This window comes from Microtus pennsylvanicus, chromosome 12, assembly GCF_037038515.1.
Source record: "Microtus pennsylvanicus isolate mMicPen1 chromosome 12, mMicPen1.hap1, whole genome shotgun sequence".
Classification (NCBI taxonomy): Eukaryota; Metazoa; Chordata; class Mammalia; order Rodentia; family Cricetidae; genus Microtus; species Microtus pennsylvanicus.
The window spans coordinates 904185-920882 of record NC_134590.1 but is presented as its reverse complement, the minus strand read 5'-3'; the positions used below and the strand labels follow the sequence as shown (position 1 = coordinate 920882).

At 39.9% G+C, this 16698-nt stretch overlaps 2 protein-coding genes across 8 annotated transcripts in view; one reads left to right on the top strand and one right to left on the bottom strand.

Moving 5' to 3' along the window:
* Positions 1 to 2517: 2517 nt before the first annotated feature.
* On the bottom strand, positions 2518 to 12227 carry Tmed5 (transmembrane p24 trafficking protein 5). Of its 2 annotated transcripts, none has more exons than XM_075942738.1 (4): positions 11688 to 12227; positions 9545 to 9642; positions 6569 to 6752; positions 2518 to 5498 (listed from the first exon to the last, which is right to left on the bottom strand). In XM_075942738.1, the coding sequence occupies exons 1-4, from the start codon at positions 11874 to 11876 to the stop codon at positions 5280 to 5282; spliced, it is 690 nt and encodes a 229-aa protein (XP_075798853.1). In that variant the 5' UTR covers positions 11877 to 12227; the 3' UTR covers positions 2518 to 5279. The 2 variants fall into 2 exon arrangements, with proteins under 2 accessions (XP_075798853.1, XP_075798854.1); XM_075942739.1 differs by having other exon boundaries at positions 5293 to 5498; positions 6520 to 6752; positions 11688 to 11999.
* Positions 12228 to 12451: 224 nt separating this feature from the next.
* Positions 12452 to 16698, top strand: part of Ccdc18 (coiled-coil domain containing 18) — a 148424-nt gene continuing 144177 nt past the window's right edge. For 3 of the 6 annotated variants that reach the window (XM_075943995.1, XM_075943998.1, XM_075943994.1), the window contains exons 1-3: positions 12452 to 12672; positions 14923 to 15065; positions 15765 to 15936. In XM_075943995.1, coding sequence (XP_075800110.1) covers positions 14926 to 15065; positions 15765 to 15936 — 312 coding nt within the window. In that variant the 5' untranslated portion in view covers positions 12452 to 12672; positions 14923 to 14925. Of the gene's footprint in view, positions 12970 to 13219; positions 13385 to 14922; positions 15066 to 15764; positions 15937 to 16698 lie in introns of those variants that run through there. The other 3 variants (XM_075943999.1, XM_075943997.1, XM_075943996.1) reach the window with 3 other exon arrangements.

Genomic DNA, 16698 nt, shown 5'->3' with positions numbered 1-16698 from the left:
TTTCCACCAATCTGTCATAAGCTTTAGACAAAATTCAGTTGTCACGTTCAGCAGTTTTGATTCTCTCAGTTAATGTTTCAGTTCCTACAGAAAGGGACTGCTGAAGCTTACGATTCAAATCAGCTGTTCCTTCTTCCATAGTAATGAATTTCTCCTTAACATCAGCCTGTACCTTTTCTAAATTTTGCTCAGTTAACCGAGTCATGTTAAACAAAGATCTGTTCTCTTCCTGGAGAACTTCAAACTGTTTCTTGAGAAGATTGTTGTCATTCTCAATAGTTTTTAAACGTTCAGCTTCTGCCTTAAGAATCCTGAATTTGTCTCTTAAAGACTTTATCATATTTCTATTATCAAACCACATAGTACCAAGGAAAACTATGAATCCCAGAAAGATCCATAGATGTGGGGTGCTAGACACCTCTTGTAAAATCTCCCACATGGTACATTCAAAAAGGCTGTTAAAGTCCTGAATTGTAACGTTTTCAGACATTTTATTTATAAAAGAATTTTTTTTTACCTGCAATGACCGGTTCCTGCCAGTGGTGGCGAAAGAGTCCACTTTGAGTCCACGTGGAGAGCCGGTCTGAAACAACTCAAAACCTTAATTTATTGTTCTGCCTGAGGAGTTAGAGTGGTCGCCGAAGGGGTCACTTGGAATCAGACCAAATCTGCTGCTGTGGCGGCTTTTGTTGCAAAACTGCAGGTACTTGAGCTTCCGGGGTTCCGCTCCAAACACCAAGGCAGCCAGGGAGGGGTTAATTGCTCCGGCTAGCAGGCGGGGTGGAATGGGCGTGTGTGGTCGAGTGTATCTCAGACTCAGCACTGGGGCCCGAGTGGCACCTGGGAGCGTGCTGTGTTAACTAGAGGGCTATGCGCTTGAATCTTGCTAGCAAAGGCGAGCTTATCCCCCCCCCCCCCCCCCCCCCCCCCCCCCCCGTGCCCGGGCGGGGCAAGATTGCCTGACTTTGGAATGCAAACAGATTGTAAAATATATAGGCAGCTTTAATGGGAGAACAGGAAGCAGAGGGGGCGGCTGCGCGCACACCCGGCAGATTTATAGGTAAACATTCGCTCGAGGCGGACACCCCCCTAAGGCTGGCCTTAACCCTACAGCCTCTTATAAGTAACAAAATGGCTTTGAATCTGTGTCCTTTCTTGGAAAGGCATTGATACTGCTTCCTTCAGATAATGACATGAGATTTCAAAATGTAGGCATATAGAAACAAAGGAATTCAGAAGTAGAAAGGAGCCCAAGGGTTTCTGTCAGTGTGCGGAGTGTGTCTGGATTGTATGAAGGAACTAATCATTATATTCTTTCATATAAATTTCTGGCTTTTTTTTAAAATGAGGGTGTCATGTAGCCCAGGGTGGCTCACAATTACAGTACTTCTCAGTCTCTGGAGTGCTGGGGTTAAAGGCATGTACTACCACATCTGCACTCAAGTTTTAATATGTACTTAAAATTATTTGTACAAATGAAGGGGTGGGCTCAAAGGAGTTTTGACTTCCTAAGATTGGTTGGCTGGTACGTATTTAAGGTTAACTTCCATATTGTTTTGAATAGATATTGTTTCCTGAGCCATATTCTAGGCTTAAAGAATGGTAACATTTTATTTTTTCAAATATTTATTATTTATGTATACAGTGTTTTGCCTGCATGTTTGCATGCCAGAGGAGGGCACCAAATCTCATTACAGGTGGTTATGAGCCACACTGTGGTTACTGGGAATTGAACTTGGAACCTTTGGAAGAGCAGTCAGTGCTCTTAACCTATGAGCCATCTCCCCAGTCGCGAATGGTAACACTTAAAAAAATATGTATTTTATCATTATCTTTTTTTCCCCTTTCAAGACAGGGTGTCTCTGTAGATTTGATGCCTGTAGATCAGACTGACCTGTCTCTGCCCGAGTGCACCACCCCTGCATGGCCTACCATTGTCCTCTGTGTGTATTTATGTGAGTGGGTGTGTGATGATGTACTGTGGAGGCCAGACTCTGGGCAGTGCGTGGTCTTTGCCCCCCAGCAGGGTTTCTCTGTGTATCCCTGGCTGTCCTGGAACTTGCTCTCTAGACCCGACTGGCCTTGCACTCTGCCTCTGGAGTGCTGGGAGTAAAGGCCTGCGCTATCACCGCCTGTCCTGGTTTTTGCGGCTCGTGATCCGAAGGACCTTTTAGGTAAAATGTATGTTTGGGCGTAGAGATAACTGAGTACACTGGCAGTTCCAAAACAAAGTCGTATGACAGAAAAACTCAGAGAAGCCGGGCGGTGGTTGCCAACGGCTTGGCTTTAATCCCAGCATTTGGGAGGCAGAGACAGGAGGATTCTCTGTGAGTTCAAGGCCAGCCTCGTCAACAGAGCTAGTTCCAGGACAGTTTCACAGAGAAACCCTGTCTCAAAAAACTAAGTAAAGGAAAAAGAGAGAAAGAAAGAAAAGAAAAACATTACATGCTAAATTAATATGTCTTAAAATTTCTGATAAATAATTTTCACTGGAGGTACAAAATTACAGGGACTTGGTTTTTGTTAATTTTAAGATAATGTTTAATGGTAAATATACCTAAATATATTTTGATTTATAATTTATTTCAACAACATTTTCAGATGCTTATTTACCTTCTGTTTATTGACCTGGTAAAAGAGCACATAATCCAACTGAATCTCAGAATGCAAGTCATCTGTACACTTCTGTTAAACTACTGTAGTAATTTATACAATTTTATACAATTTTATCTTGTTAAAAGATAAAAGTCAGATCAAGTGATGGCTTATTTGATTTAGTATAATTGAGAAAGCAACATTAAAAGACTCATATGAAGCAGATAATACACATTTAAAAATAAACATTTTGGTTTTTGCTTACAATTTTTGTTTTTATGATTAATACAGGCAACATGGTTCTTAATATCTTTATTTTTATCTATAAAAAATAAAATCTTTAACATTTGTAAGTTACTTTTTTCAATAAAGATACTACTACCATTTTAAATGGCAGGAAGTAACTGAATTATAGATTTAAAAATCAGTGGCACAAATTACATACACGGTGACGTTAGTGACAAGTACAGTGTTAGGTACAGTACAGTATCCGCTGTGTCGGAGAGGTAGAATTCTTAATCACAGTCTCGAGTGTAGTCTGTTTATCAGTTATGGTACCTATAGATTGCTTCCCTTCCACTTGAAAGTGGAAAAAGGCTTTTTTAGGTAATGCTCTCACTTTGTATGTGCTGAGGAGTTTTGCTTACACTACTGGAGCATTTTCTTGGTCAGTTACTGATCATATATGGCATTTATGTTTTGAAAAGCCTCTGAATAGGGAAAAATAAATATTCTCCCAAGAAGGAAAAAATACAGTATATCTCTGTACTATTCTGAGTATAAACTGTAAATGAAGTATTTCTCTGAGTACCTACTATATGTTTTGTGTGTGTGTGAGATAGTAGGGTAGTGGAAGATCATTATTGCTCAGTAATAGTTATGGCAATATATAACACACACACATATATAATAACATATATATTGAGTACAATATATAATGAGTACAATACCCAGATTTGATCATTTTTTGTAATTGACAATACATTTATCATAACACTAAAGATGTGTGTAATTTAATTGTTTCATGATGAAGCTAAATTACTAGAACTTGAATAAGATTGTACTACAGACTAATAAGTTAGAAAGACAGCGTTTTTGTGTGTATTGGCTTTTATATTCACATTAGCTGTTTATAATTTAGGATTGTTTTAATCCTTCAAAGTTATAAGTGACCATAGGTACTTAGGTATGTAAATTTTATAGTAGGATGTGCATTTTATAAAATCTACCTGAACATTTATAATTGAAAACAGTAACTAGAAAATCAAAACTATGACAAACATAATTTCTTCCAGTGAACTTCAAATTACCCTTCTCTGTTTTCTAGTAGAATTGGGATAGCAAGGTGAGCCCATTTGATTCTAAATATTATGGTTCTACTTAGGTGAACTTTCGTATTTGGTATTGTCAAGTTTATCTAATTTTTCCCTCATTCTGATGATTTTGAGAACTTAGGAGCTGTTTATTTACATAAGGTCAGATCTATTCAGCAGTGTGTCTCTCATACCTGCTGGTGACAATGTATTATCTAATAACCAATAGCTATTGGCCAGATAACACCTTTAATCCCAGCACTTGAGAGGCAGAACGCCGGAGGTAGAGGCAGGTGGATCTCTGTGAATTTGAGGGCAGCCTGGTCTACAAAGTGAGTTAGAGGATAGCCAGGGCTACACAGAGAAACTCTGTCTGGAAAACAATAACAACCAAAAAAAACCAAAAAAAAAAAAAACAAACCAACAAACAACGAACAAAACCAATAGCTGTGTAGAAACCAATACAACAGTTTTGATGGGTAGTATAAAAATACATTCATTTTTATCTCAAATTTTATCTTAGCTAATGTCTTGACAGAATGCATCCTATTCATAAACATCAACTACCCTTTTTATATCTTCACATAAGAAAACCTTTATAATGTCATTTCAATGAGAAAGACATTGCCTAATTTTTGAGGAAAGAATGTCCTTCCAATTTAATTATCAAAATGTTAGTTCTTGGAAATGTAAGCTAAGTTTATAAAAACTAATACTTTTCTATAATGTTTCACATTGTATTTGGTTATAAAATTCTTAAAAATAGCCAGGCAGTAGTGGCACATGCCTTTAATCCCAGTACTCAGAAGGCGTAGGAAGGTGGATCTCAGTGTTTGAGGCTGACCTGGTCTACAGAGCTAGTTCCAGGACAAGGGCAACATAAACCCTGTCTTGAAAAAAAGAAAAGAAAAATTTTAAAAATATCATTTCAGTGGTATATATATAGTTACCTTTTTTGGAAAGATATAATGGTTAGTCCATAATTATATTATCCTCAAATGATTTGCAAATTATTTTGTACCAGCCAATTTACAGAGAAAGTTCTGTGTAAAAGCAAACTGGTGGTGTGTTTATGGATACTGTTCATTAATTTAATTTATACATATTTGGGAGAGATTTTTAAACCTAAAAAATGTTAATTGCTCCAATCAAATCTAAATTATATATGATATCCTGTTATATACATTTAAGTGTATAACTGGGTCAATAAAGTTATATGGATATACAATGATTTTCCATAGTAAATTTTACATATTTTATACTTAATTTCTGAAAATGTTATGGGAATGACTACTAATGATCTTGACTGTAACAGTGTATTAGAATTTTCTACCTCTTTTTTTCCAATGTTAAGTAATCTATGTTGGAGTTTTAAGTTCTACTTTTCCTCTTATCTTCAAACAGACTTTTCAGCATATAAATCTGAATACCTGACACTACCACCATGACCGTCAGATTCACCACGGACCAGAAGTTGACTCTGTCAAAGTTGCTTTCTTGTATGTTTCGATCACGAGCTTCAAATGCTCTAAGCAGAGTTTGTATCTGACCACTTTTGCTCAGTCTGGACTTGATGCTGTTGATGGACTCCTGGAAAGAAACACAGTAATTTTTCTATTTAAAATACTAAGAACAAGTTTCTTTAATAATATGCTTTATGCTAGTTTTCAAAACCAAAACAATTTTTAAAATATATGAGAATATAACTCAGTTAAAGGACCGGTATGATTTGTGTCACCTGGAGATCCTCCATGAGGCTTTAAAATAGTAATAATATATTTAAATTTATTTAGCAAAAGAATAAAGATACCTTGAATTGAAGAGTCAAGATCAAAGTAATTGCGTTAGCGTAGCACCAGGACTTTTACACCTATCTCTCTTAACATTTTGACAACCATAAAATATTTTTTCACAGTTTTTAAAAGACCAGCTGATTATATTTTTAATTATTTGGCAGTTTTTACCTAATGCACTGTGTGACTATAATACGCATTATACATCTGAGTGTTTGCTATGTCATCCAGGGAGGTCCAACACACATTATAACAATGCAAGAGTGGGGGGCTGGAGAGATGGCTCAGTGGTTAAGAGCATTGCCTGCTCTTCCAAAGGTCCTGAATTCAATTCCCAGAAACCACATGGTGGCTCACAACCATCTGTAGTGAGGTCTGGTGCCCTCTTCTGGCCTGCAGGCATACACACAGACAGAATATTGTATACATAATAAATAAATAAATATTATAAAAAAAAAACAATGCAAGAGTGTATAGAGTAATGTAAGGCGTAAGGCGTGGAATGCCAGCAAACCTTGCAGTGAAAAAGGTCCCAGTCCTGTCAACACCTCTAAGACTTTAGATCTGTGAAATTCACTTCAGATTTTTGACCTCTGGAACTATGAGAAAATAAGTTTAAACTTTTTTTTTTAATTGCACTGTTTCTGCAAAAAAAAGTATTTTTAAGATAAGATTCACTTGAGATAAGTGATTTGAAAAACTAATAAAAAGCTAAACGTAAACTAAAATTGAGATTTGTAATGATGTAAAAATATGGCGAAACCAATAGTTTTTGGAAAATATGGTTAAGAATGCTCACTTTAATCCCTGCCATACACTAAGATAACTGACCAATGAGCTGCCGTTACTTATTAATGTCCTACTAACCAGGATGTCCTCCAGCTTCATCTCCAGCACATCCGTGTCAGGGATATATCTTTTCCAGTCTTCTTGTTCCTGAGCTTCTTCTCCCATGTTATCCAGGATCAGTTCAAAAAAAATTACCTTCTCAGAAATGGTGCTAAATGTATTATCAAAGCAGAACATGTAGTCACCAACTTCAGTCTCCACACTACATTAAAACAAGGGAACATTTTTAGTATTCTGTACATCTAACCTTGACAATATATTCAAATACTTGCAAGTTACACATACTTAGAATTTACCTGGTCAATTACATTAAATTATTTTAATCTTGTTTTGTTTTGTTATCAAGACAGGGTTTCTCTATGTAACAGTTCTGGCTGTCCTGGCATCCCCTTTGTAGACCAGGCTGGCCTTAAACTCATAGAAATTTGCCTGTCTCTACTTCCCGAGTGTTGGGATTAAAGTCGTGTACCACCAATGCCCGGCCTGATCTAGTTTTTCTTTCTGGTGGGGGAAAGAATAGGATTCTATAATGAGTCTTACTCATATGCAAATATAGCAAACAACCTACTCTTCAATTGAGATTCGCCTTTAAACTGAGTTTTGTTTCCTTTTCAGAAGCAGTGATAGAACTGGAGAGATGGCTCAGTGGCAGAGAGCACTCTCTGCCCTTAGAGAAGACTGCAGGTAGGGTCCCTATGTGCACACACCTGACTTTTAACTATAGTTTCAAAGGATCTGACATCTTTTTCTGACTGACAGGTGACATACACACAAATACAAAGGTTTTCTTTCAGGTTTCTGACACAAAATACTGTTTACAAAGATAAGAGATGAGGTCTGTAGCCAGTAACTGGAACTTTACTCTGTGAGATTACCTGTACTGAATAAATACAATTCATATCTAAACTGAATTTAAGTCCTTGGTCTTGCTGGCTAACGTGGCTTTTGATACTTAATTGTTATAACGTGAATACAACCTGTAATGACCATGTTTTGTTAGTCTCATTTTTTCTATTTCCAGTTTGTATTTGCATTGGGCATTGTAACTGGTTTTACACTACACATTAGTTGATACTCATTTCTCTTCAATAATTTAGCACTTCCTCTAATCTGTATTACATTGGGAGTTCGTGTAATTGGTCATTTCTAGATGAAATGAAGTTCACACTATAAGATGAACATAGCCTATTATGGGCCAAGGTGAAGCTTGGTTGGCCTTCATTGCTTTGGTGCTGGGGACTAGATCAGTGCCTCACATATACTAAACAAGTGATCTGCCCCTAAGCCACACCCCCAGAGCTAAAGCCTGGTTTTATTTCCAAATTAATAGATTTTTCTAAGATATTACTCAGAGTCTCCCTGTATTTTTTTTACAAGCTCCATTTTATGATTTGGATATGAAAATGTCCCAAAAGGTTTGTTCCCATAAAAATGTTTAGAGGTGACTGTATCGTGAGCATTGACTTGACTGAACTATTGGGAGGTGAGAAAGTAGATTGGGATTGGCAATAGTGTCTGCCCTTGAAGAGTATATCTTGAACCTGGGACTCTCTCTCTCTCTCTCTCTCTCTCTCTCTCTCTCTCTCTCTCTCTCTCTCTCTCTCTCTCTCTCTCTCTCTCTCTCTCCCTCTCTCTCCTCTCTCTGTTCCATTTGCTATGAGGTGAGCTGCTTTGCTCCTCATCAAGTATGGCCCAGAACTCCCAGCTACCTCTCCAGCACCATGTCTGCCTGTGTGCTCTCACGCTTGCTGCCGTGGTGACAGTGGACTGACAGACGGTTGCTGTGGTCTCTGCACAAATAACCATCAACTTACATCTCAAAATAAACCTTGTTTTTTTAAGTTGACTTTCTCAGATATTTTGTCACAGCCTGAGCAAACACTGGTGAACAGAGTGAAGAACAATTATAAACAGAAACAAATGTTATGGTACCCGTAAAACCAGTCGATGGCTCTTGTGAAGGACACATCATTCATTCAGAAGTGTCTGACCTGTGGCTCACAGGTTGTCTGTGTCGTCTGTCAGAGGATGGTTATAAATACAGCTCACAAAACACTGAACTTGCTAAAAACGTGAGCTTTCCTAAAAAATAATTTATTTTTTATAATTGATTATAGTTTTTGAGTGTAAACCCTGGAGGTTGTATGGCAGAGTCAAAAGGTGGACATACCTGGATGATATGACTCCAAAAAGGGCAAGAAATAATTTGATCCTCCTAAGTTCAATTTTACTTGAGTTTTTATTACTGTCATTAGGCTTGCCTAGTATCCCAAAAGCAGCAAGGATTCACAGGCAAGTAGTAGGCAATAATGAAGCTATGTCGGGGGGGAGGCATGTATTGAGACGGTTTCTCTGTGTAGCTATGGCTGTTCTGGAACTCACTCTGTAGACCATGCTGACCTCGAACTTAGAGAGATCCACCTGCCTCTGACTTCCGAGGGTTGGGTTTAAAGGTGTGAGCTACCACCGCAAGGTCCATACACACAAAATTAAAAAAAAAACAAAACAAACATCTGGGCAGTGATGGTTCATGCTTTTAATCTCAATCCTTGGGAGGCAGAGGTAGGTTGATCTCTGTGAGTCTGAGGTCAGCCTGGTCTACAAAGTGAGTTCTAGGACAGCTAGGGCTATACAGAGAAATCCTGTCAGGAAAAAAGGCCAGACATGGTGGTGTATGCCTTTAATTCCAGTATTCAGGAGACAGAGGCAAGCAAGCAGATCTGAGTACCACCAGTCCAGACAGTTACATGATTGAACTCTGTCTCAAAAACAGTAACAACCAAAAAAAAAAATGTTTTTAAGCCAAGAAGGCCGATTTAAAATGTTAGTAGATTAACCAAAGCAAAGGAAAAAGCTGGGTGTGGTACCCTTGCTGGTGGATGCCTATGATTGATCACAGCACTCACAAGGCTACGGTACAAGGATTATTCTAAGTTCCAAGCCAGCCAGGGATACATGTAAATATATTGTGTCTCAAACAAACAATCAACTTACGTGTGAACACCATCTGATTTTCTTTGCTCAAAAACTAAGGTTCTGCCCTCTGGGGAGGTAAGATGGAAATCAATATCTAATCCTGCTCCATCTAAAACCTACAGAAGAGAAAAAAAAACACGTATTACAAACCCCGAAAATAGAAACTTCTATGAGTAAATCATGTGATGTAAAGGCTTTTAAAATATTTTACCTATTTATTTACTTATTTATTGGACACAGTGTTGTAAGGAGGCTGCTTGTTGATTTCCCAGCTGCTCAGCCCCAAAATAATCACACAGAAACTACATTATTTAAAACACTGCTTGGCCCATTAGCTCTAGCCTTTTATTTGCTAACTTTTACATCTTAATTTAACCCATCTCCATTAATCCGTGTATCACCATGTGGCTGTGGCTAACCAGGTAAAATTCCATTCAGCTCCAGAGGGCTCCATGGCTTCTCTCTGACCCTGCCTTCTTTCTCCCAGCATTCAGCCTAGCTTTCCCCGCCTACCTCAGTTCCTTTATTGACCACTGGTATTCACAGCATACAGAGGGGAATCCCACATCACAGTGTCTCTTTATGCGGCCCTGGCTGTCTTGGAACTCACTGCGTGTCTCAGAGTTCTGGGATTAAAGCCATGTGCCACCATGTCTTTAAAGGTTGTGCAAGTGGAGGCCAGAGGTTGACATCCTCCGCTGTGTTCCACCTTTTTGAGAAGGATCTCCTCACAGGCTGGCCTTAAGCTTGTCATTCCTCGCTTTCAGCTTCCTTAGTGTTTAGAATTACCAGCATTTGGCACCATTCCTGGCTATCAAGGAAATCTTTGATTAATAAAAATTATTTTCCCATCCAGACTCACTAACTCCATAGTTGGTTTCTCTGTGTCTAATTTTGCTTCCTTTAAATCTGCTTTTCACACTCCATCCAACGATCTGCTTAAATTTTATGTGTCTGCGGCGTAGTGGTGGCAGGTTGTGGGATATTTATCTTTTTTTGAGACAGGTTTCTCTGTGGCTTTGGAGCCTGTCCTGGAACTGGCTCTTGTAGACCAGGCTGGCCTCAAACTCAAACTGCCTGTCTCTGCCTCCCAAGTGCTGGGATTAAAGACGTGCGCCACCACTGCCTGGCTGATTCTCTTTATTTGTTCCTCCTCCCTACACAATTTCTTACACGCATTAACTGTTCAGTAAGTGCTGAATTTTTGCTCACATGCTAATTTTTGCTTAGGTTTTAGATACTATGATTTCAGATACTTAATGTAAGCTATAAATCGTCCTAAAGTTTCTTCATATAAAACTGGACATTAAGTTTTTTAATAAAGATTTAATAATAAACGTATTTGTCCACGTCAGTGTACATTTGTGCACCACGTGCAAGCAGTAACTTCTGAGCTTTCATTCCATTCCACTACATGCATTTTATTCTGCTCTAATTAATAGCATTTGGAACTTTATTTTTAAAAAAGCCTCAAAGATAAAACACATCAACATATATTTTGGTGCAAGGCTATTTGGAAGCACAGAAATTTGCCAGGTGGAAACTTATAGACTTTTTAATTAAGACACTTCTATTGCCGTATTCTGCTGATATTAAAAAGAAAACAAAGACAAGGGACGAATCCTGATGTTACAATATTTTTATACACTATTATCTTAATAGAAAGTAATGGATATGCAGCTGGGATGGAAATATACCACTAAATACGGCAACAGCTTCCTTGAACACATTTCAAAATCTGACATGTGTCACACTCCAAATTCCTTAACTGAAGCAAACACCGTGATGAATCTGGTGAAAGTGGTGAGGGTAACGCAAACAGTGGCATCATTTCGTTCAATAATTAAAAAATAAAAAAGAACGTGTACCATCCCAGTACCGTGAAACTCTTAGAACTAGTGTATACTCGCTAGGAAAGCTATGGGTGAATTAAGAAATAAAGACTAACGCCACCGACGTCACCAGTGCTGGCCTCTTTCCGACCAGAGGAAAGGGAAGAGAGGGTAAGTGTCAATTTTACGTCTGGCTAAATTTGAGCCTCGCCTGTGCGCCTGCGCTGAGCAGGCCAGCTTCCCGGACGACCCTCTGGATGCACCTCGCCCGCATTCCGCAAGTTTCCCAAGCCGGTAAGCGGCGAAGGCCAGCTCGCCCCCGCGCTTACCTGGTATTCGATCTCCAGCGAGGCCTTTAGGGGCATGGGCTGGTAGAAGCACTCCTTCTGGCCGGCCGGGAGCGTGAAGGTGAAGTCGCTGTCCAAGGAGGGCTTGAAGCCGGCCGCCCCCCGCAGCAGCGCTGGAGGCAGAGCGGCCAGGAAGAGCACTGGGAACGGCAGCCAGGTCCTGCCGCCCATCACGGTGGGATCGATCTCCAGGAAGTGTTTAGCGAGATGTGGGATGCCGGCGCCTCCGCTCCGAACTCCCGAGCTCCAGGGAACTTGGGGCGACCGCGGCTCACGCCGTCTTCGAAAGGGAAGCGCTGCCTTCCGCTGGGCTGGGTGAGGGCGGGGCTACTCCTCCCTTCCTGCACTCCTCCCCCCCCTCCCGGTTTCGGATCCGTGCTTTATACTGGACTTGTAGGTTTAGGCTTCCCTCACACAGACACACAGACAGAAAGACATAGACACACAGACACACACAGATATAGACACAGACACACACTCACAGACATAGACACACACAGATCAATGAGTATCGGCGGCGGTAATGATGGGAATTGTAGTCCAATATGAACTCTGCGTGCAGCCCCTCCGCCCCTTGGTTTCGGATCCATACTTTATACTGGATTTGTAGGTTTTGGTTCCCTCACACAGACACACAGACACACACCAATGAGCATCGGCGGCGGTAATGATGGGAATTGTAGTCCAACATGAACTAGGCGTGCAGAACCCATCCGCACGTCCGGCCTCATTTCCCGGCACGCTCTGCGCTCCGGCGGAGCCTGTGTGGGGGCGGGGCTCGTGGCCCGGGAGGCGCGTCCCAACGGCTCCCGCGGCGGTTCGAACTCGGCGCCTCCGAGGTTCGCTGGTTCTCTAGGTCGTGTGTTGGAGGCTTCCACGTCGCGGCCTGCGCTGTCCTAGGCTTCGAGCGCAGAGGAGCCGCGCTGCGCCTTGGCCTGGGGTCGCTAAGTACAGCTGCGACCTGGTGGTGAGCAGACGTCCCCTGACTGGAAGCGGGCTTTCAGTGCGCTCAGTGCGCTCCCGGGCGGTGTGTTGGGTTTGAGGATGCCAAATGCTCTGCTCCCTCCAGGCAGATGGAGCCCCTCTTCAGTAGATTGAGCGTCCTCGAGATAAAATAATGTATAAAACCATGGACTTTTTCCCAAGCGGGAAAGCCTGTCTCATCCAGGGAGTATAGAGTGCTGGTTCTTCCCTTACTGAGAGTACAGCTAGAACGCTTTTTCCCCCCAAGTAGGCTTGAAGATACCGTTGTCAGGGCCCCGAGGTAAGATGATGAGCCTTTCCGCGTACATACGACTGGTAAAAGTCCTCAGGAACATGACGATGTTTGAATACTAGACGTATTCACTGATGCTTCAGAACGGTTAGAAAATTCTTACATGAGAATGCAGAAGTTGTTGAACATAAAAACTTGACTTTAGGTGGTGTTATACAGTGTTGAGCGGCATTTTTCGATCCAATTCTTCTTCTTTTTTCTCCGTCATTGTCCGATATGAAACTCGAGATGTTGTTGAACAGATGTGATTGAAGCAGAATGGGGACCCAAGTCACTATCTGACTGGGGAAGTCTTCGAACTTAAGCAGAAGCAGATTTGTGAAAACAATATCGGAAAGACAGTAGAAACATTTTATTTTCTAAACATCTTATTTAATTTCAATACTCAGCTTTTTCAAATAAGGTGAGAGGTTTTAATAACCCACCCCACTCTTGCAAAATTTTGAGTAGAGAATAAATGTACCAAACTATTTTACCAGAATAGAGACGGAGAAGGTAGCTTATTCATTTATCCATTCAAAATATTGAGCTTTTCTAAATACATTTTTTTACTTTATAGCCTTGAACATGGGGATTATATTGGTAGCCTAGCTTTTAAGAAGGGCGATAAAAGAGGCTCCACAATGAAAAAGAGTGAATGAAGTGTGAACAAGAGGTGAAATTTTAAGAAGAGCTATAGCAGGAGTAGAAATTCTAAAGCTTTGAGTGTTATTTTAATAATTAAAATAGCAAAATATTCATTGCTATGATTTTAAAGATATTATTTTTGCTTTATGTGTGTGTTTGGGTTCCTCTGAAACTGGAGTTACAGACTAGTGTGAGTCACCATGTGGGTGCTGAGAATAGCAATAGCAAGCCTTGGAAAGAGCAATCGGGACCCTTGAATTCTGAGCCATCTGGCCAGCTGCATCATGATTCTTTCCTTTTAGTTAATCCTAGACCTGCTTGCCCACAGCTGATGCACCCGAACTTTCCCCCATGTAGTTTCTGAGTTGAATTACTAAATGTCTTTTTGTTTTGTGTCTTTTTTGAGAGAATGTCTTAATATGTAGACCAGGCTGGCCTTGAGCTCACCTGCCTCTACTTCCCAAGAGCCAGGATCAAAGGAGTGGTAACCGTATTCAGCCTCTCGATGTCATTTTGATCTGTGATTATGACTTGTGAATGTGAGTATATTTAAATTTTACAACCACTGTGAACAGATGATAACTTATCTGGTAATACCACCTTTTAAGAAAATATGGAAAAGTGTAGTGGTAACATCTTATCGGATGCCCCAGATTTGTAAAATGATTATTAAATTCTAACACCTCATATTGAAATTAATTAGAAGAGTATACCTTGATTCAGATCTTGGATTGATCCTCCAAGATTTGCATGACTTTGAATAAATTTTTAAAAAATTGCATCAGTTCATTGTATGTGTGTGCATGTGTGTGCGTGCGTGCGTGTACATGAGTGTACAGGTCAAGGGACAAATCTTTGTGTCTGTGTGTACACATGAGTGTGGAGGTCAAGGGACAAATCTTGTGTGTGTGTATGTGTATGTGCACACGAGTGTGCGGGTCAAGGGACAAATCTGAGACGTCTGTTCTCTCCTTTGACCTGTGGGGTTTTTTTTTCTTTTTTTTTTTTTTTTCTTTTCGAGACAGGGTTTCTCCGTAGCTTTTGGTTCCTGTCCTGGAACTAGCTCTTGTAGACCAGGCTGGCCTCGAACTCACAGAGATCCACCTGCCTCTGCCTCCCGAGTGCTGGGATTAAAGGCGTGCGCCACCACTGCCCGGCTGACCTGTGGTTTCTGAGAGGAACGAGATTAGGTTGTGTGTCTTGGTGCCAAGCACTTTCACAGTTTCTTCTTAAATTTTACTGCTATAAGAATATTTTGGCTGATACCATAAAGTCTTCAGGCAGAATATAAGAATGTCTTTGTTTTCTTGTTAGGAAATGGAATCTAGTTCATCCGACTACTACAATAAAGACAATGACAATGAGGAAGAAGGTTTGCTTGCAAATGTTGCTTCATTGAGACATGAACTGAAAATAACAGAATGGAGTTTGCAGAATTTAGGAGAAGAGTTGTCCAGGCAAGGAAATAAAGTCACATGTATAAATTAAAGTGTTAATTTATAAACATAAAATGACTAGATTTTATTATATGTCATGTTTATTATGCTTCTTGACTAAGATATATTTTTCTGTCCTTTTTTTTTTTTTTTTTTTTTTTTCGAGACAGGGTTTCTCCGTAGCTTTTGGTTCCTGTCCAGGAACTAGCTCTGTACTTTTTAATATAATTCAGTTTGTGAAAATGGAAATATTAACAAGCATTTACATATTAAGAAAACATCTTGCTGGGCAAGCATCTTTAATCTCAGCACTTGGAAGGCAGAAGCAGATTATCTGAGTTCAAGGCCAGCCTGGTCTACAGAGTCCAGGACTGCCAGAGATACACAGAGAAACCCTGCCTTGAGAGATAAACAAAACGAAGCAAAACCCAAACATCTTTAACATATCAGGAATCAGTATAAACTATATATTCATAATTTTTATTAATCTTTCATTATTGTAGCTGCTTTTTTTCCACTCCTGAAGTAAAAGAGATTCAGGAAATAGATTGACAAGTGTTTATGTGCTTATTTGGGACTGGGCAGTCAGGACAAAAGAAAATCTCTACCTCTGTTTACAGTTATGCTCATAGCTGTGGATCTAATTTCTGATTAGTATATGCAGAAATTTGTGGTGAAAACTATTGTCAGACTGAAGTATAATTTTTCTTTGTTCTGTAGTGTTAGTCCGAGTGAAAATTCTGATTATGTCTGCAATCCTTCAAGATCTGAAAGGCTTATTTTGGAAGAGCTTACTCAACCTAGCCGCCTGGGACTTTTAAAGTATCCACCTTATAAGAAAGTTTGTAAAACGTCTGGTAGTACTGATTATCAAAAGAAGACAAGAGATAAGGTTATTATTTTTATACCTATTTAAAATGATTTTTCTTCGCATGTTATCCGTAGTCTTTAACTACAGTGTTTGAGATGGGGATATAATTGTTCTTTTTCAGTACTATTATATGTGCATGAGTGTTTTGCCTGCAATTATGTCGTGGAGGTAAAAAGTGGGTATTGGATCTCTTGCAACCAGGTTATAGATAGTAACTTCGCATTATGAGCTTCTATGTGGATGCTAGGAATTGAATCAGGGTCCTTCAGAAGAGCAACCAGTGTTTTCATTGTTGAACCATCTCCCCAGCTCCATAATTGTACCTTTTACATCCTAATCTTTCATGCAGTGAAAACTCTGCAGTTAGGAGGAAAACTGAGTTTTCCAATATATTTGTTATGGAGAAATTGTTAGTTTATATTATTTAAATAAAAATATATTAAGTATGAGAGTTTTTGTATAAAGAGAAAAGGCAATTGAGTAATTATATATGTTTGGAACCACTAGAAAGCTAAACTATAAAGTTAAAGTAAAATGTCAGGCAGGTCGTGGCTCATGTCTCTAATGCTAGCACTTCACAGACTGAGGTAGGAGAATTGCTTTGAGTAAATAAATTGGGCATGATGACTTTGTCCAATAACGCTGGTACTCAAGAGTTAGAGGCAGAGCCAGGCAGTGGTTGCACACGCCTTTAATTCCAGTACTGCCAAGGCCAATCTATGGGAGGTGGATCTGTGGGAGTTCGAGGACAGTCTAGTCTACAGAGCAAGTTCCAGGACAGCT

Bases quoted from the DNA above. Each gene is read 5' to 3' on its own strand.
- Tmed5 (XM_075942738.1), bottom strand. From the start codon at position 11,876: ATGGGCGGCAGGACCTGGCTGCCGTTCCCAGTGCTCTTCCTGGCCGCT. The intron at 6,753-9,544 runs GTAAGTTGATTG...GTTTTAATGTAG, and splicing joins AAATCAGATGGTGTTCACAC to TGTGGAGACTGAAGTTGGTG. The intron at 5,499-6,568 runs GTTAGTAGGACA...GTTTCTTTCCAG, and splicing joins TGAAGCTGGAGGACATCCTG to GAGTCCATCAACAGCATCAA.